General features: G+C 30.5%; 1 protein-coding gene and 1 long non-coding RNA gene across 7 annotated transcripts in view; one reads left to right on the top strand and one right to left on the bottom strand.

Moving 5' to 3' along the window:
- LOC112639334 overlaps positions 1 to 20,893 on the bottom strand; it is a 78,613-nt gene that overhangs the window by 30,200 nt on the left and 27,520 nt on the right. The gene's annotated exons all lie outside the window — the stretch shown is intronic.
- LOC105256887 overlaps positions 1 to 20,893 on the top strand; it is a 72,451-nt gene that overhangs the window by 43,292 nt on the left and 8,266 nt on the right. For 2 of the 5 annotated variants that reach the window (XM_011267162.3, XM_011267163.3), the window contains 2 exons: positions 20,310 to 20,444; positions 20,574 to 20,652. In XM_011267162.3, coding sequence (XP_011265464.1) covers positions 20,310 to 20,444; positions 20,574 to 20,652 — 214 coding nt within the window. Of the gene's footprint in view, positions 1 to 15,296; positions 16,060 to 18,055; positions 19,563 to 20,309; positions 20,445 to 20,573; positions 20,653 to 20,893 lie in introns of those variants that run through there. The other 3 variants (XR_002192806.2, XM_011267157.2, XM_011267164.3) reach the window with 3 other exon arrangements.

The following is a 20,893-nucleotide window of genomic DNA, read 5'->3' as shown; positions in this document are numbered from 1 at the left end:
GCACGTAGTAATAAGTGTGATATATTACTAGATAATAATCTGTAATTTATATTATTTTTAAACCTTGATATTTTAACGAGAAATCTCAGCACAAATGGGTTAATCATTGTTGCGGAGATACTTCTAAATTAATTACACGTTAATCGTGAAACGATTAAGGGTATATTAATGTAAAATTATACGAGTTCAATAATAATGATGATAAATCCGAGAATTTTTTCGTATATCATGTTTGCTAAAAATTGAATATATTTAAATGAAATCATTTTTATGATTAAATTCTTTACATTTCTTTAATAAAAATTTAAGATACTATATCTCAATACCATATTGCTAAAAAAACAAAGGTTTTTTTTTATTTTCTATAAAAATATGTAAATCTCAACACGTTTTTGTTTCATAGAGAATACCAGAGAGATAATCAAAACATTTTATATTCATATATTACGTATTGATATCTCTCTTACATTACATTTTGGATGTGATAAAAATTTATATTACAAGCTATTTTAGAAAAAAATATGCTTTAAAAATTCATAAAAGATTTGAATTTAATTTCTTATTTATTTAACTACATTTTCATTACATTTATTGCAATTTAAAATGTTTTAAAGATCTGTAAAAATTTCTGGAAAAATATTTGATTATATTACACTGTAAACATGCATTACACAATCAATTATTAAAAAATAATTATGTTATAAAGAAGTTTCTCTCTCTCTCTCAATACGCAAACGTATTTCAAATGCAATATCTTGTACGCGTCAAATTGAAACCTGCCAAGCTCATGTTACAGCCCTGAGTCTAACGAAATTCGAACTCACCTGCCCCAATGTCATGCTCGGACGCTTAACAGCACACCACATCTGTTACGAGCCTTCCTTTCAGTCTGTGTCCTTCCTTTACATCGCGAGGAAGTACTTTTGCGCGAGGAATATTTTTGCAAGAAACGCGTCTTATAATTGTCCTGTAAATTTTTGCGCGAGTTTTAAAAAAATGTATGACTTATATTTGGAGAGCTATATATGACATTTTTTTACAAATTTTTAAACAAAGGGAAAGTTTTTATATCAGTCACAAGAAAGAAAAAAAAAATATATATATATATAATATTTTTTTTTTCGCTGTGTTAATTTGGCGAGTTGAACGTGGGAAAGATCATTTCGCGTGGTTAATTGACTTCGATACATTTCTCTTTGACTATGTAACTGATGGAAAAGCTCTACCTCATTTTTGTGGCTTTCCATGACGCTTTTCAGTGTTCCCGGTGCAACGCGAAATTGCATCGTTGCACTGCAAATCGATAACGAAATTACATTCCGCTTCGTTAAAGGCGAAGTTACTTTCAATCGGATGTGATAAAGTCACGATCAAGTGACACACCGGATTTGGTCAGAAATGTATATACGTATGCGATACGCGAGTTATCGTAATTTATGTATAATTGTCTTTGTGTAATTCTGATAACTCAACGCAGTGTGGTTTACATTATTTATGCAACGTGATTCTCTCTGATATTTCTTACAAAGAGTTATATAATGTGATTGACATAGTAAACTTTGAATGATCGATTAATAAAAATCGTCTTACCGTTATAATTTTCATCTGTTGTCATCATTAATTTGACAAAAGTTAATTTGTTAAAAGTGTAATGTGGATAAAAGTGCTTATAGTTTTTGTGATTCAATTTATAAGAAGAAAATTAGACAATTTAGTTTGCTGATGTACATTGCAGTATCCACACACTAATTCAAAAATGTTATCATCAAATAAGCATTTCTCTCACAATGACGATATAAAAATGGAGCTCGACGCATGAATGGAATTTTGAATAAATTTTACAAGGTAAACGAAACAGAAAATTCATGCAATTTTGCAAATAATATTTTGCATTTAATTGTAGAATAGTCTGATTTTTATTTCAACAAATAATACGAATAATATCTTCAACGATATGACAGACATACGTTATATTAAAAAAATTATTGATGTACTTTGAAAAAAATTTATACGTCTACGAATATTATAGACATTATATAAAAAAAATTATTCATCTATATCTTATATAAAAAACAACTGTCTACAACTGTCCAACCTATACAACTGTCAGTTTGACAAGTGAATAATCGATATTAAATAAAAAAAAAGCTTTCACGAATGGATATTCGAAAAACCGCGGTGACGTTTCCGCGATGATTGAAATTTAAACGTATTGTACGGGAATAAAGTAGGCGGAGATAAATAGGATGACGCGTGTACGTGAGAATTGATTAAATTTTGTAATGTTACGATATCTATTTGTTTTCGATTCAATTAGTCGTGTTAAATCCAATTATCAGTTTGTCTCAATCAGAAGTGGCGCGACATCAACATGTTCGTTTGCGAGCGAGAATACTTATTTAGTAGAGTTTCATTGCAATTTTTGTCCATAAATCGAAAATTTTACAAAGCGTAAAAAACAGTTCATGAAACAATGCAATATGCCCGATTATAATATAATGCAATACTGTAATATGAAAGTTATAATTAATATTATATATATATATATATATATATATATATATATATATATATTACATTATAATATACAGGTGTTTCTTAATAAATGCGAAAAATTTTAGGAGATAATTCTTTGTCGAAAAGGAAGATTTTTCATATAAATATAAACTCCTACATCCCTTCCTGTGGAGTTACACTCCTCCAAAAATGAGGGTAAAAATTAAATTTTTATTTCTTTCTCAAATTTGGAACAAGTTAAAGAAATGAAATTAGGTGGATATTTTCTATTAGTAAAATGTTTGATTTATTTAGAAACTTTTTTATTTATTTTATTTTTTCATAAAATCAGTAGTTTTCAAGAAAAAAAATAAAATACTTTATCGTGCACAGCACGATGCTAAATAACATAGGTTTCGAATTACGAAAAGTTAAATTTTAAAATAAAAATAAAATTAGAGTAAATGTTAAGAAATTGAAACAAAAACAAAATTATAATAAAAACCTAAAAACCTAAAAATAAAAATCTAATTTTTACCTCCATTTTTGGAGGAGTGTAACTCCACAGAGAGGGATGTAAAAATATGTGTTTTTTTTTTTAAATCCTTCCTTAATTTTCGACAAAGAATCTACAATTTTTCGCACTTATTAAGAATCACCCTGTATATTAATATTTTCTTTAAAGTGCGATGTTATATTATTTTCAGATATTTTAAACGTATAATAAAGCTACTATATAGGGATGTTATTTTTTTTTATATATGTGTATGTATGTTGGATATACATATATGCATATATAATAAACATATGCTTTTTATCATTATACAAAATATTTCTCATTATATGCTTTAACGCACAAAATCCACGAGGATATTTGTAATATCAAGCAGATCTATTTTTATTTAAAATCATTACCAGATTTCAAAGCTGAATATGAATAAACATATCTTGATTCAGTATCTGTTTGAAAATGACTAGTACGTAGAGAATGAAATAGTCGTTCGTAAAATGTCAGCGATTGTAAAAATTTATCGCACGCCATCGCATGCTGCGATGATAAATTGCACTGTGCAACTGATAACGCAGTTATTAAATTATGGGACGAACATCAAGTGATGCATTAAATCACACACCATATCTCCATAAAGGAAGTTTTACACGAAAATTTCTAAAGAAACTTTCAATATCCTGTGTCTTATACAATGTTCTCTTCTCTCGAATAATATTTATGATAAACTTTGATATCATGCACATAAAATTAATACATTCATGTAACGTTCGAAATTTACATAACATTTAAAATGCAAAAAAATCATTAATTACGATAATAAATTGACCAAATGTTTTAAAATTCTAATGTTTTGAATTCGAATGTTAGTTTATTTATGCAAGTACGCTTCTACATTTATTTTCTCAATTTTGTCATGTGTTTTTCGTTGTATCTGACAGATTAAGTTTGCATCGCTGGATTCAGTACAAGATCTAATGTCTATATTCCAACATGTGTACGCGACACATATCAATCCTTTTTACATAGCGCAGTACAACGGCCGATATACACGCGATGTAGTTTCGAGCGACGCAAACATCAATACGAGAATGCAGCAATCTCTTTGTCGTAAAATGCGATGCACGCCGAGATAAAGTGATAGAAAAATTTAATGACGCACGCGAAAAAATATATATATTTTTTAATAAATTAATTATTAATTGTGTTTGACCACGAAAAAAGTTAATGCGAATAACATTGTTTCGCTAAATCATTGTTTAATCTTTAATTTAACGAATACTCCGAAAATGGGATGTATATATGTTACAATTTATTCGTGATGGAATATTTTATGAACACAGAGCTCTTTCCTTATTCTACCCTTCACATATGGCATCATTAACGTTCTCGTAAATAGCTAAAGAAATGCGCATATGAAATGAAACTGTGAAATAGAATGGATCGTTACCGCAGATTCGCACCTGATAATGATAAAATTGTCATGTTTGTTTATCAACAATCGTGCGTAAATTGAATGGATATTTGTGGACCATTTTGCGAGCAGATTTATCATTTTCGAGCAACCTGGACATACATACATTTTATATCATTCAATTTAATTTAATTTAGCGTTGAATCTCGATATCAAAACACAACGTCATCAAGATGATAAAATGCATTTGCATTGCTAAATTTATTAAAATACAAAGTAACGTCAAAGCTTGTGCACGCCAAGGTAATAAAATAAAAAAGTCGTCGTATAATTTATTTTCAAGTGAAGATTGTCTTTTTTATTTAACGAAGGATTCGATAGTCTTTAAAGGCAAGATTTATGCCGCAGTTGTTTTCCATAGAATTTTAAATGAGACACCTGCATATTTTGCAAGGAAAAACCATTGACTATAGTCTGCGACTCCGTAATATGGTCGCAACGATGGCAGCATAAGAACCATTGGCGACACAAATCTCGAAGAAGAAAATGCATTATCCTCTCATCTCTTCTCCCTTCTCTTCTCTTTTCTCAAGAAATCTTACTTCGAGTCGTTCTCTACTTCCCTACATTCCGCATATTCCTCGGGGAGAAGAGAGCATCGTCCACTTTGGTTTCATAGGACGAATTCTACTCCGGGGAAGAGCTTCTTTTCGTTAAAAAGATTGCTCTAACTTATCGCATAAATTCCCCGAGAGACAACATTTAGATACGAAAATATATTTGTGATGCATAAATTTTCCGAGTCTAATATTTTTATTATTTCAATCATGTATTAGCATAATGTTTCTTGTTCCAATAACGTTAATATTGTTTATTAAATTATTTAGTATTAGATTTTTCTTTTTAAAATTTGCTCTTGGTTTTAATAACGTTATATTACGAGATAATAATACGCATAATAATAATAATACGTACAGATAATAATAATACGTACTCACAATCACAAATATGATAAATGTATAAATGTTGAAAATTATATTTGCAAAATATTATTTGAAGGATTTTTTAAATTCCAAATGTATTCGACGTATATATTTTTCATACAAGAGAGTCTGAAAAATCTCGTTGATTAAACATGCAACTGAAACTTTTATAAGACGCATCTTTCTATTATAAAAAAAAAGAAATTCCATAAAATAGAATTTTAACACGATTGAAAAGTAGAAAAATTATATTACATTTGAAAAACTTTTTTTTAAATTGCAAATTAAATTTTATCAAGCAGATACAAAATATTATTGCAAATAATTAATCTCTCATGTTTATGCATTCAATAAATATACTTCCTTATATGCATTACCATTTATGTAAAAAGACTACATTTTGTGTATCGTTGCGTCAGCTATGAATGGAAATATCGGGATTTCTGTTTGATATGATGCAATAAAAAACGAGTAATTCAAATGCACGAGTAATCCATGTACAAAACTAATTCCTGCGTTCCATTAAAAATAATTAGAGATCCTGTTTCATATTGGCACGTGGCGCTAAAAATAATCGTATGCGTTTTTTTTTTTTTTCAGAAATTATCGCCAAAGCTGAAATCTCGTTGTTTAATTAATACAAATATTAAAATATTATAATAATTGAACAAACTGAAATGATTTTCTTACAATTTATTTATAATTTGTATTTGTTTATATTTGTGTCAAAAACAATAAAGTAAAACTTCGCGAGTTATTACATATATATGCAATTCGACAGAAATTTTCTTGGAGATATATCTTTTATGCTAATTACATACGCAATATTCTTGCGGAGAATATTGCGTATGTAATTACAGCATAAAAGATATGCAATTTATATATCGTTACTTGGCGTAGTTATGATGTTAATTGCATCCCCACTACTGTTGCATGTAAATTATCTTCTTTGGATAATGCGCATTGTGATGCGCAGGATTATGCCTCTGGTTAAAAATTTTTAGCAACGTAATCGGAAAAAGTGTCGCTATTGTGTTTTAAAAAAGTTTGCTCTGTAGTTTATTATCAAGCTTATAGTACATGAAAATGATCTCCTTTTACTAAATGACTATCACAAAACATTTTTAAAAATATCCAATTTCAACGAATAAAATTCAACATGTTATATAATTTTAATTTTTACTAGACATTTCGTAAGGCTTGTATCAAATGTGTATAATTATTAATAAGAATATCTCAAGCTCGATAAAGCTCTCTTCTCCGTCTATTTATTTGTTAAATCCTTCGATGTCTCAAAAAAGAACACATGTGTTATTTTTCATTCGTGCAAAAATAACGACCTGTTTTTCAGAATGGTGAGGAAAGATTGTTGAAATTTACATATCCAGCCTGAAAACTCCCTCGAGAATCTGAAATTTGCGAGTGTGAAGTGTGTCTTGGGTTTCGAAGTCCATTAGAGTGACAAAGAATGTCGATGACGTCGTCCTTTCTCTACGGAATTTATTAATTCTTTAATTATTCGGTCTCGGGTCATTCACATCTCTCAGTGCGCGCGTCAAGCTTTTAATCTATTTAAATATAATTCATCGCCAACGCGCTGTAAAATCCCTCGCGGGCAAAACTCATCAACGATCAATCGGATTTGCAGCATTCCGAATAACAAATTTATCAAATGGAACGAAGAGTTTCGTTGTTTTTTTTCGATACGCCTAATATATTCGAGCAAAAAATGTTTTAACGATCCAAATTTACTAGCTCATAATTCAAGGCTGTTCGTTGTAATATCTCTTCTATCGCGGTAGTTTTCGATTACGCCAAATAATTAATATGCTCTCCGTCAATTTTCCAAATCATCGCCAAGGTAAATACGGGAAATTGGCTCAACCATTGCTTTAAACGGATTTTACTGCGGCGCTAAATGAATTACTTTATCTGGCTGCAGCTTATTACGCATCTAATGTCTACTATTAAAACTACATTTCTTTGCTTTCGAGAGTTATGCGTAGAGTTTTATGACATTTCATCTGTATCCGGATTATTGGGGAGTAAAAGCAATCCTTCGGCTGCAAAAAATTGGCATTTTTCTGCTATTTTTCGTTTTCTTTCAAATGCAAATATGTATGACTTTTTAATGCAGTTGTGCACAAAACCCGTGCGCGTCCTTGCGCACTTCCAATTTCCTGACACTGCCATACATATATATCTCAACGTCAGTTGGAAATGGATTCCGCGGAGAGTGCATCCGTTTTGCATCATCGCATATACTATATTTACGTGATACCGCGGCGTCATATTTTCCGTCTAATAATATTGTACAAATACGTACGTAATACATACACAGTTACGTCTCATTAATGGTAGACAATACGTTTCATTCCGATCGATTATATGCATTGATGAGCGATTCCCGAGACGTCAAACGCAACCGTATGGGAAGTGTCCTCTTGGTATTATAATCATGGCGTTTCTCTAAATTACGGATTTTATTATTTGCAATACCGATTTTTATTATTTGCAATAATAAAAAAATGTTTATATATATGTATGTAAAAATAATGTAAATCTTGAAATTTTAATTAAAATCAATTAAACCGATCAAACAAATTATCTTGTAAAGCACTTTATTTTGTAAAAGCATGCAAATTTATTCCATAATGTATAAAATACAAAATCAATATAGTTTATTTTTTTAGCAAAATGGTGCACATCGCGCAATAATCGATCGTACGTAGATGTATATTGTATAATTATGTGCAAAAAAATTACAAAATATATAATATTTGCATGTGCATGTGCAATATGTGTGCATTTAAGTAAAATGCAAGTACAAAGATTATTTAATAAGATACATTTATGTTAATAAGATTTCCTATTTATTCTCTGTTTAATATAAATGGTAAATATATTCAATTCATTTCAACTACGCATATGTGTTGGATATTTAAATAATTGGGTAATAACCGCAAAATGAAATTGTAAAACCGTATTAAATTAAAGCAGACTGCGTCCGTAATAGTGAAATCAACTATGTGTATTGTTATAAATTATGAATCAATGAATTTTTCATTAACACGTTTCCGCGAAGAAGATTTCATGGATTTAATTCCAAATTTTATTCCTCACACGAAACGTTCTCAATAATAGTAAAAATACGCGTAGATGTTGAACTAAAATTAAATTGCAGCAAAACACATAACATGATAATATTCCTTTGCAACTCTGTAATAATGAGAGAAAAATTTCCTAGTTCATTAAACATAGATTATCGTATTTTCAATAAATTTATTATCCCTTTTGTATTATCATTATGTGAAATATAAATATTATTAAAATCGCGGTAATCAGAATTCTGTGGACGTAATCACCTCCATTAATCTGGTGCTCTCATCACGGGAGATTAAATGGATATATAGCATAATTAAGTACTAATTTATTGCTCTAATTCCGAATTTACCGTACATATGTATACATACAGTTTGCAATTATATCATTAATATTATTGATACCACATATTATTTACAAATATACTGTAAAATTCCTCGCGGACAAAACTCATGTGTAAAACTGTGATTAAGGAACTCTATATATTAAAAAATATTATTTAAAATAAGAAATGTTTAATACTTTTATTATTTAATTTCTTTGAAAATTTTTTTATTATAATATTTTGTTTTATCAACTTTCAAATTTTCTATATACATTTTTTGAAGAAACTTGTACGAATTAATAATGCAGAAAATTTAATCGTTACGTTATTGCAGATTCAAATTTTTAGGTACTGATATTTCTGATGTAAAATTCACAAATCCATTATTTTAAGATCAAGATAAAATAATTCAACACTCATCAGTGCAATGTGCAACGGCAGAATTGTAAAATACAATACAATGAGCTGCAAAATACAAGTATGTAAAAAGGAATGTTTAAACTAATTAATATTTCAAAAAAATTATTGTGCATAATTAAATTTTTTCTCGTTTTTTTTAAACAAATACGTAATAAAAGAATAAAATAATTTTAAAAAATGGATGAAACATGAAAATAATAAATACATGGATAAATATCTGGATATATCATGGATAATAACATTTTATTGAAATATTTTATATATATTTCTATAAAAATATTAGTAATATAAAATGATTTATATGTAACTCAAAAATAAGAGAATATTTTATATATATTACATCGCAATCTAGGCACAATAATTTATAATTTTTACTGTGGAAATAAATGAGCAATTAATTTTATAAGTAATAAATAATAAATTAATAAAATTATAATTTGCTCACTCCATACTTTGTTATTTAATATTCCTTCGAATCTCTTTTTTGTGTCTGTCGTTTACACCTCTATTTGATATTTTTGCTAAAGCACGTTTAATTATGATCGCGCGTGCACTAATCATCAGAATCGCTCTGTTTGATACTAAGTGCGTTTTACCAGCACTCCCGATTAATTGCACACGATATGCATTTTATTTTATATTGAAGTAGAAGAAAATTACATTTACATGAAATTCTAATCTACTCGACATTGGAAAATTGTATAGCGAAAAATACGTCTCTACGTGTTGTTTTAAGATACATATTTTACAATAATTTTATCATCTTTTACTATAACAAATGAATAAATGTATAAGTTAAATTAAAAAATAGATATAAGTAAAGATGGATTACTAAATGCAATATTTAAGAATATATAACGTTTTGTTTACTCCTGCTATACATTTTGATCGAATCATATCAATATGCGTTTATAAATCACCGATATGAATACATACATGTATAAAAATGTCAAATATAATATATGATACGCAATTGATGAATATTAAAATAAGAAGTCAATAACGATTAACGTATTAACAGTGAAATATGTCGCAATAAAACTCAAATTGATCTTTTTGTTCGCGAAATTTAGTTAATAATTGGAAAATTCGCAAATTATATCGGCATTTCTAATTTAATCATAATACTGGCAGGATTACTTCGCGTATTAATAACTAATTGATGCACGATAACCGCAAATATTAATTAACCACACGAGTTGATAATTGTTAGTTGTAATAATCATAATAAAGATCACGTCTGATTTCCCTTAGTATCTGTAATATTTTGAGAGATAACATACGGGCAGATAACACACGGAGCGTCTCACTTTATTTGTAGCTCACTCGGGGTTCGCCGCACGAATAATAACGAAACTCGGCTTGCTCGAGTCTCGCTGTGTGAATGACAATAAGACTGACTCGCTCAATTCTCGTCGAGAGAATACGTTAAAATTGCATGTAAACAATAACGCGCTATACGTCACAAGAATATTCGGCATCGTATTATTTCATAAAACACGATTGTTTTCTACAATTAATAATTATCAATATTTGCGTGATTAATTAAGTTTTAATTATTACATTTCTATTAGCCATTATGTATTTCGTATCGTAGAGTATCGAAATAAAATAACCGATATCATTTTTGAATTTTTCATTCATTAATAAAATCATTTAGCCATTAAATAGATTGATTCGAACGTTGTAATCCGATACATTTAATCTATAGCAAAACCTATTAATCCCGTATTTTAATATTTTGTTCACCCGTAAATTTGGCGTTTGTACATTTGTGATTTATTAAAACGCTTATTTTAGTAGATAATTTATTCGAAATCTATCTCGCGGCGAAACGGTATATTTTTGGATATTGCGTTTTGATGTATCTTTAATTGTAAATTAAAGTGCATTTACTCACTTGTGTTTTAATTAGAATTAATAAAATTGGAATTAATAAAATTATAATATAATAAAGTGCATATTCGTTAACAATATAGATAGCATTGTATAAATTTGATCACGCGATTTTCCAGAACGGAAAATAAGTGTATGTGTGTAATCGTTTCGTATTTTCCTATAATAATGTAAAGAGCGTCATTTGTCGCAAATGATTAACATAAAAGATATTATACAGCTTGCTGTGTAATCATTCCATTCTGTGTTCCATTAATTGGTGCGTGTATAATTAATCATATTCTTGTAAATGAATATCGTGTGAGTGCCATAAATAACAAACACAAAAAAGAGATGATCTGAAGAGGGATATCAAGCGAGATTGAAATTATGGACTGAGCATTTTTATTAATTTATTATTTCTTATTTTAAAACTTTTAATTTGTTTATCGTCGAAGTAGAATGCATTTATTTTACTGCGCTTTGTGTGTTTTTTATGTATCTAAAATATTCTTACTTTGAAATACTTTAAATATTTAATGAAATATTCATAATTAATATTTTACACAGACAAAATTGTGAAATAAATAAAATATCTCAACACTGTTTGTAAAGTTTATAATTCTTTACGTATAATTAAGTATATAAAAATTATAAATTTTTTTATCATGATTTATACAAATATATCAAATTTTTTTTGAAAAGTATTTCATTTTTGTATTATATATTTGTTTAAAAAATGAATAAAAATGAATAAAATTTAATTATGTGCAATAATTTTATTTTTGAGAAATATTAATTATTTTGAACATTACATATTATATAATTTAAGCATATTTGTATTTTACAGATTAATATTGTGTTCTACAACTCTATTACGCATCGTTTTGGTAAGTGTTGTATTATTTTATTTTAATCCCCCTCAAGGTAACGGATTTGTGAATATTACAAATATCAGTACGTAAGGAGGATAATTTGTAACAATGCAGCAGTTAAAATTTCTACATTATATTTTGTAATAAATTAAACGATATATATATATATATATATATATATAATAAAAATATAGAATATATATATAAAATTATTATATATATATATATATATAAAATTATTAATTGCATTAATATAATTTACTTTTCGTTATAAATATTTTTAGTGACGATAATAAATCAATAATATCTCATTTTTAATATCAGTTGTCTACTAATTGAAGCCATAAATTTGAGACTAGAAAAACAAATTAGCAATAAATTACTTGATCACGCTATTAAACTGATTTCTCGTGATGCAAGGCCAAATTAACAGAGGTGAATGCATCCTCCCTCTAAATGGAATAAAAATGTTTCGTGCCTTTCCTCGTTACGACTCGTTTCATGCGAACAAAACTCTGTGCATTGTTATCGCGTAGCCTCAGAGTAAAAATTAAATTCTCGCAGAGTATAATAGTTAAACTTCCTAAGAAAGTTTCACTCTGCAACTGCTAATAAACTTTTCGGCATTTTTTATTTTATTTTTGCAACGATTCATTCTTTTATTAACAAACTGAAAGCGTATAGCAACAATATAAAATTTATTTTTAGAAAAATAATAATAAATATTTCTCGATATTAATATTAATTATTAATGCGTGCCAATATTATTGTTATTAAAACTCACGTTTATTTATATTAAATGTAAATTTGAATGTTGTCAACAAATTTCCACCGTTTTCCTATTATTTTTATTAGCTCAGAGTAGGTGGCCTTTTCGCAGGTAAAAATAAATCAACTATTCAGAGAAATGTTCGACATTTTCATAATTTATGTTACGTTCCATGAATAGGTGTGCATTGTGCTGTTCCGAAAAATCTGATTTCCAATGGAAACATGTTCTAAGGAATGATATAATCTCTTTTTTACCTAAATGATCAAGATATCTAACCAAGCTTTGCTTTTCTACATGTATTGTATTTATCCTTGTTAAAAGAACAGCAAGTGTGGCATATCAAACCGGTTTTGCATGAAAATGCAAATCAGGTCTTTTATCCATATACGATTAATAAATGCAATACGATTCGTTAAACGTAATAATAAAAAGAGGAAGAAGAAAGAGAAGGGCCTTACAGAGAGTTAAATTTAATGAGATTGCGGATATTTAACATATCATTCATGTGCTACAAAAAGATACCACGTTTTTGAAATGACGTTGAAATTTTTTTTATCGTTAATTATTAAATTTTTAAATTTCGTTTGTATTAAATTTTTTGTCGTTTTATATAGCACATTGAGTGTTTATAATTTTATTATTTGAGGTGCATCAAAATATTCTCGATTGATAGTTGCTAAAAACATCATCTAACCAATTGCTTAATGACGTAAACAAAATAGGAAAATTATACAAGGAGGAAAATTATACAGAAGGAAAAAGATATGAATTCGTCGAATGTGATGAAAATTTCAAGAGTAGCAGATTCGCTGTAATAATCTCGAAATATTTCAATGTGGATTAATACTAATACGTACCAAATAGCATTAAATTATTCAATGATATATGCGCGCATGCGGATATTAACTTGATGATAATTATTCTAATTCGTCAGTAATTAGCAATTACATATTAAATATTTATTTCCTTTGATATCGATAAAGATATAATTATTATGAACCTTGAAACCGATGTAGAATATTTACAAGATTTGATTATTGTTCGAATATAAGAATAATATATACATATATTTTTTGAAAATTTGGAAATAATCTTTCTTAAACGCGTATCAAAGGAATGCATCAATAAGTTGTGCCGAAAAGAAAGAATGGAATGAATTAAAGTCCAATGGGTTAGACACAAATTCATCGCTCTAATTAAGCATTGACGTCAATCTGGGCAAACATTGAGGTAATATCACGAATGAAATTAGAACGGAAGAGTTAACTCATGCAACTGTGCGCATTGCCAAATTCCATGTTAGCCTCATACGCTCCATAATGAATACGTAACACATCTATTTTAATATTTTCGATCATCGAATAAAATAGTAAATTAAGCGAAAAAAAATTTGAAATGTATAATGTAACTTATGCTAATAATAAAATAAAAAATCTTAATGTTTACCCAGATTAGCGTCAATATGTAATTAGAACGATGAATTTATGTAACATTAAATTTTAATTTGTTCGATTCTTTTTTTTCGACGCAACTTATTGATATGCTTCTTCGATACTCTCGCGTCTAAGAAAGATTTCCAAATTTTCAAAAATACATTTCAAAAGTACACAGAAAAAAGTATCAAATCAAAACTTATATACTTAAATTAACGCGTTCATTGTTTCGTATATACGCAATAATTTATAATCTTCTTAGAAGAATTTAATAATCTTAAATTTCAACAATATTATAGTCTTATTTGAATATTGTAATTGTCACCTCAAGACTATTTAATTATTTAATTCTACTTTATAATTATTTAATTCTACTTTAAGAAAATTATAATCTTTGATTTCAAAATGTTATTTTCTATCTAACATTGTTTCTTTTCCACTCGAGAAAATTAAATCTTAAATCATAAGAATATATTTTTCTCGATTGAACTATATAAAATAGTTTCATTCAAGCAATTATTCAAGCAATTATATTTTTCTTTAATTAACGCAATATAATCTCATTTCAAGATTTCCATGTTAAAAATATATTTTCAAAACAAGAATGTCCATTTTTTCTGTATATATTAGATGTATATTATTCTTATATTCAGATAATAATAAAATCTTGTAAACATTTTGCATCAAAAGATTCGTAATAATTATGTCTTTATTGATATGAAAAAATACATATTTGATTGTAATTACTAATTGACGAATTAAAATAATTATCGTTATTATATAAACAACTCTATCAAAATGTGTCCTTTCTTTTCGACAATAATGAGACGAATCATTTGCTTTATTCTCTACAATATCCACAACAAAGATTATAGATTGTCTATTTGGCCTAATTGGAAAGGCAGAGACAAATTGGCTCGTGCAAGACACTCGTCAGTGCCAAAAGGCTGGGCAATCTCTCTCTTTCTCTCTCTCTCTCTCATTCTCTCTCTCTCACCGAAGCTACGCAATGTGACGACCGGTTGATGGAGGGGACCAGACATGGGGGCAGCTGTTTGCTCGCCATGGAACGGATCGGGGGGTCGCGTTGGTATGTGTACCCGCCAGTAATGCCACATCGGTGGCGCTCACAGCTCATGGAAGATAGGAGACTGTCCGAGTGATTCGATCGCTCGAAAATTTTCATAAATAAAAATTTGCATCGCAAGTGCGAGAAAGGAGAAAGGAGAATCGTCGAGCCGTGCGAGGATCCGTAAAACAGCCGTTACCACTGAGAAAATCCATCTTTTCGACGCCTCATTCGACTCGAGTCTCGGGCTGAACTTGAGCGAAGGCAGCGTGTAAAGCAGCAACGGTGAAAAAGTGCGCGCGCACGTGAGCGACGCGTTTCGAAGCTACCCATCCGTTGGTAAATCTCCAAAAATCGATCCCGACCCTGCGCACGACGTTTCGTCACGTGTCAGACGTTTAACTCCGATTTCATCGTGTGTGTACATAGGAAAAATTCGACAATTTTCACTCCAACATTGAAATAACGTACTGAAAACATTTCTCTCGCGATAACGATAATAATGGAAGAAATGCCGAGCACCGTGAATCAAGAAATTTAACGTAGGCGAGAGATGGCAACGATAAAGCAACTTGAAGAGAAGCAGGACACATGGATTCTATCGTATTTTAGTCATGAATATTTATCCCGCAATGATGTATCGTAATGATGATTGGATGAAGATCCCAGGAAATTTGATGGGACCAACGACGAAAAGCGACTCTATTTTCGTGTGGAAATGTGATTTACAACGTCTAGCTGCCTAGAAACGGTCCAGCTGAATTGGAATTTGCTCTGTGATAGCCAGGTAGTCGATACACGACAATTTTTCTTCTCGAAAGGCATGACGAGAGAGGTTCTGGCGGAACTTCAATCTCGGTCGGTTTGCCATCAATGGTATTCGGATGGCGAACGGTGAACGGACATGTACGCGTGTCCTTGCGAGGTTGGCCTCCCGCGGCAACAGCACGAGAGTATTGCATAATCATAAACGATACGTTCGCGTTTCAGAGATCTTACAACGACAGCAATTGTTGCTTAAAGTTCCACCCGAGAACAACGTCAATTAAGATACATCCGCGGCTTCTCCATGTCATGTTTATAGAGGCTCTTTCTTGCACGCAAAATAAAAAGATTGCTAATGTATCTTTTAAAAAAATCTCTTTTGCCATCATCTATCTTTTTTTCTGTATTAGAAAAATTCTTCTCGATCCGCACATGAGTTTGATTAGATTTAACTTTAGCAACAATAATAGCAAAAAGTGACATAAAAAAAGTGAAGATGAAAATTTTTCAGAATTGACATGTGCCTTTCAGAATAAAAATACGACTTTAAATAATCACGATTCTTTACTGGAAAGGAAGTAGATAGTCGTTTATCAAAACGCGCGCAGATAACGAGGACAAAGTCCGAAGGAGTAAACAGTCATTTGTGATGTAGGAAAATGTATCAAGTCACGAATCATTTCGTTTTTAAAAGGAATTTAGGATTAATAATTTCAATGAAGAGATCAATTTATCGTGATAAAAATCGTACGATTTATGCAAAAGTACTGGAGAAGACGTGAAATATCATATAAAAAACGAGAGAGGAAAGAGACGTCAGAATGATTAATGAGACGAAAAAGAGAATGTCCTCTTGCGGATATCCTTCTTCTCTTTTTTCTATCTTATGCTTTTTTAAATTGTATGTGCTCGATTCGGATTTAAAATTACTTATCGGGAAATCAAAAAACGAGTCCCCACATCAGGTCGAATTCTAACAATTCATTTAACTCTGGACATAATTACCCTATTATCATCCCGTCGAACAGTAATTCCCTTGTTAAGATCTAATGAGCTCCAATCTGTATTGCAAGCGACCACTTTTGCCCCTTCCTATCGGTTCGAGCACGCTTGAACGTCCACGCTTTCGCGAGAAACAGGCTGGTACGGCATATAAAAGAATATTTTAGCCGATCATTACTCTGAATAATAGCTGATAAATTTCAAAGATAAGCTAAGCTCGATACAACACAAAGTACAACGCTTTTCCTACAAATTTTCAAGTAAAGATAAAATTTTAACGTTTAAATTTTAACATTTTTTTGCGATCGCTACCAAAATAATTTTGCCTTTTTCAAACATAGTTATACGCGATGCAAAAAATTGACGAAAACTCGCTGCTTGTCGTTGAGAAGAATCGCCTCATTTGTAATAGATGTTTGATGCTGGTAGACATTGTACGAGCGATCTTGTCAATGATCTTGGAGCGTACTATTTACCATCATCAAGATCTTAACGACTAACGGACGACAGCAATAAATTTGATTGGGCTGGTAAATTGTCCACTCCGAGAAGGAAGAGACGATGTTCGGGCCACTTCTTCATAATAGCCAATTGTCGCGCGACGGAATCGCCCGAGTGAGTGCATGTCCCAAGTAAACAATAAAATCGTTTCGAAGACGATCATGTTGCATCTACGTGGCGTTGCATCGCAGCACTCGTGTTAATATCTTTTTACCGCTTACCATTTTCTCACTTTTCATTTTACATGTAAATATTTGGTTGTTAATACGAAATAGACAAGCCGATCAGAATTTGCCAGCCAGAACGAAAAGTCGATAAATTGTGAATTAATCATGGATTTAGAAATTAATCATCATCATTAAAAAAATCAACAATTGAAAAAAGTGTCTTTAAGTGTCTTTAAAGTATAATGACTAAAATATAACATGATTCTCGTCATGCAGTTCGAGAGAGAGAAAGATGTATGCCATATGTTAAGAGTATCAAGCAAATGACAAGCTATTGACCTTTTCCAGTTTTACCCAACCAAAGAATTGCTTTAAGGATCTACGAAGAACCGCAAACTTTAAAGTTTTACCAAAGAAAAGCAATACGAAGTACCTTATCGACAGTAGTAATACTGTAATTGCTATCGTTAATTTATGAAACAAGCAATACGTCGAAAGGAACGAATCTTGTTGCATCGAAAATATTCTTCGAGAATTTTGATACTCTCGAAAAAATCAACTATTTCGACGAAACATTGAGATATATCAAGTGAAATCGTCACGACCGATCTCCAAATGAAATTTCGCAAATCCTCCTTATCCAGCCCGAAGATGGAATTACTTTCGAGACGTTCCTCGAACGATAGGATATCGACCTTGAAGAGGTCGAGATCCTTTCGGGCATCCGTGAAACTGATGTCGAAGATACGCAATCACGCCAACTTGCGATTGACCACCGGCTTCGACCTGTCGTCTATCTCGAAAGATCCCAAGAAGGAACGCAACCTCTATGTCATTGAAGAACCTCGGGACTCTGAAAGATCCTTGAACCTACGGAAGAAGGATGCGAGTTCCCGCACCGTCGACAAATCCGGTGAAAACGAGACATTCTCGAATCCTCGAAAAATGTCAGTGTCGTCAAACGATATCGATTCGCGAGAAATCACCAAGGATCTGAAGAGCAAATTATCCTTGACCGACAAAATCATGCGTAAAGGCCGCAAGGACACGGAAAAACCTTCCGCGAAAAACGAGAGCGTAAAATCACCAAAGGTTATTCGCATTTTTCGCAAGAAACGCAGCGTAGAAAATTCTCAGGACGATACTCGAGAAAAAAACTGTAGCGTGTCCTGTGAGGATATACATCAATCGAGTAAAAATGTATTTTATGAGAATCCAACGTTCGTATTAGATACTTCCTTGGACTCCTCCGTTTCGAGCTTTCTTTATGAAGAGGAAGAAAAGGAGGAAGAGCAACGGCAAGATAAAAGCGAACGTCCCGTGTCCTGCGAACGTGACATCTTGACCGTCGTCGTGGATTCTCATAAAGCCGCAATTAACGAGCCATTCGATCACAAAATTAATTATGAGCGAGATGGATACGACGATGAAAAGTCTCTTGAAGAGTCACAGAATGCATTTCGATCCAGATGCGAGACCGATCCTTTGAGATGTTTCTGCGAAGGAAGAAACAAGGATTCCCAAGCGAATGCAATAAACGGGACCCGAAGGATTACTGAATCCTTCGGCGGATTTGATCGTTCGAGGATTAAATTTTACAGTAAGGTACACGAGACAACGAGGAAAAATGCGTCAAACTATCTACAAGATCAAAAATTCTTTGACAATGTCAAGACCTGTCCTTCGAAATCTTGCAAAATCAGGACGGTCGATAACTTTACCAACTTTTGGGTGAGCAGACGTGGCAATAGTTTTCGAAGCAAAATGACGACTGATAAAAGGGATGTGAAAGAAACGAAGGATTACGAGCGGATCGGTCAGGAGCGAGTTCTCGTGTCGACATCATCGGGATCAAGTACGCTGGATCAATAAGTTTTCTAATTAATCAATGGCACATGAGTCGCAATTAAACAGTTCCTAGGAAATTAGCCCGAATTTTCGCAACTCGCTAAATTATCGATTATTTAACCAGACCCATTCCTTAAGGAATCAACATTACTAGAAAAAAGAACGTAGATTGATCACTTTTACTAGCATATTTTCGCATTAAATAAATTAATAACTGGAAAGTTGTAGAAAGAAAGTTTGTTTATCGTGAAATCAGATGATAAAGAAGCATTATTATGTGAGAAAATTTCTAGTCGTGAAAGTGGCTCGAGTAAAACGTACAAACCAATCGCAATAATATTCTGCGCGCATAATATTTCAAGACAGAAATTATGCGCAGCCTTTCATTTTTCAAATTGCATTATTGCATTTTATTTTCTTTTCTTAGAAACTCAATATGAAACTTTTATTTTTCCATGTCTACTGAAAGAATTGTATCAAATAAATAAAATATTTATTTAGTATAAATAACCAATGTTAATCATATATACTCTTGTCCGACAAAAGTGAAAGATAGAAAAATAAATCTGATAAATCACATATAAGAAATCTTTTTCGTGATTTTTTATTTTCTCTCTTAAATTTTATTACCTTGTTAATTTTATATTTCTATTCGTTTATTTACCTGCATTTACAATATATAATATTTTTGATAATTTTAGTTAATTCATATTATTTATTTAATCCATATTATTTTTTTTTTACATTCGCACAGAGTTACATTCGTTGCAAGGGATGGAGTTCCTGGAGGGTTTCGGCAAGAAGAAACAACAGCCCCAACATTTAAATAATCTGTCGTCGATACATATAAATCCTCTCTCGGCACAATCCCTCAACATACACTTGCATGGTATTTTTGTTCTTTTTATAATTTTTTATTTTCTATTTATATTTCTCTTCATTTTCATCAAACTTGTTTTGTCTTAGCAAATTTACTTACAATGGATAATTGAAATCATTATCGTTTTTTTATTTTTAGCTCTATTTGCGGCTGTGGAACATGGCCATTTGGATAAGGCGAGGACTATTTTGGAGTCTACCGATGTAGATGTAAATAGGTGAGTTTATTTATAGCAGTAAATATACAAATTTTACTCAAAGTAATTAATTAATCTTAAAAAATGAAAGAAAAAAAGAAACTATTATTTCTAATGCAAATGACACGATTTTATCCGACACGTAAATATTTAATTATATTATTGAAAAATCTAGATACGTAAATTATTAAAGTCGCCCGAAAATAATTAAGTATTCTTATTTTAAATAATTAAATATTTAGTTTTTATATCGATGTACAAA

The sequence above is a fragment of the Camponotus floridanus genome, unplaced genomic scaffold (assembly GCF_003227725.1).
Source record: "Camponotus floridanus strain SB8 unplaced genomic scaffold, Cflo_v7.5 scaffold58, whole genome shotgun sequence".
In the NCBI taxonomy this organism is placed as follows: Eukaryota; Metazoa; Arthropoda; class Insecta; order Hymenoptera; family Formicidae; genus Camponotus; species Camponotus floridanus.
Note: the sequence above shows the minus strand (reverse complement) of the source record. Positions and strands in the feature narration are given on the sequence as shown.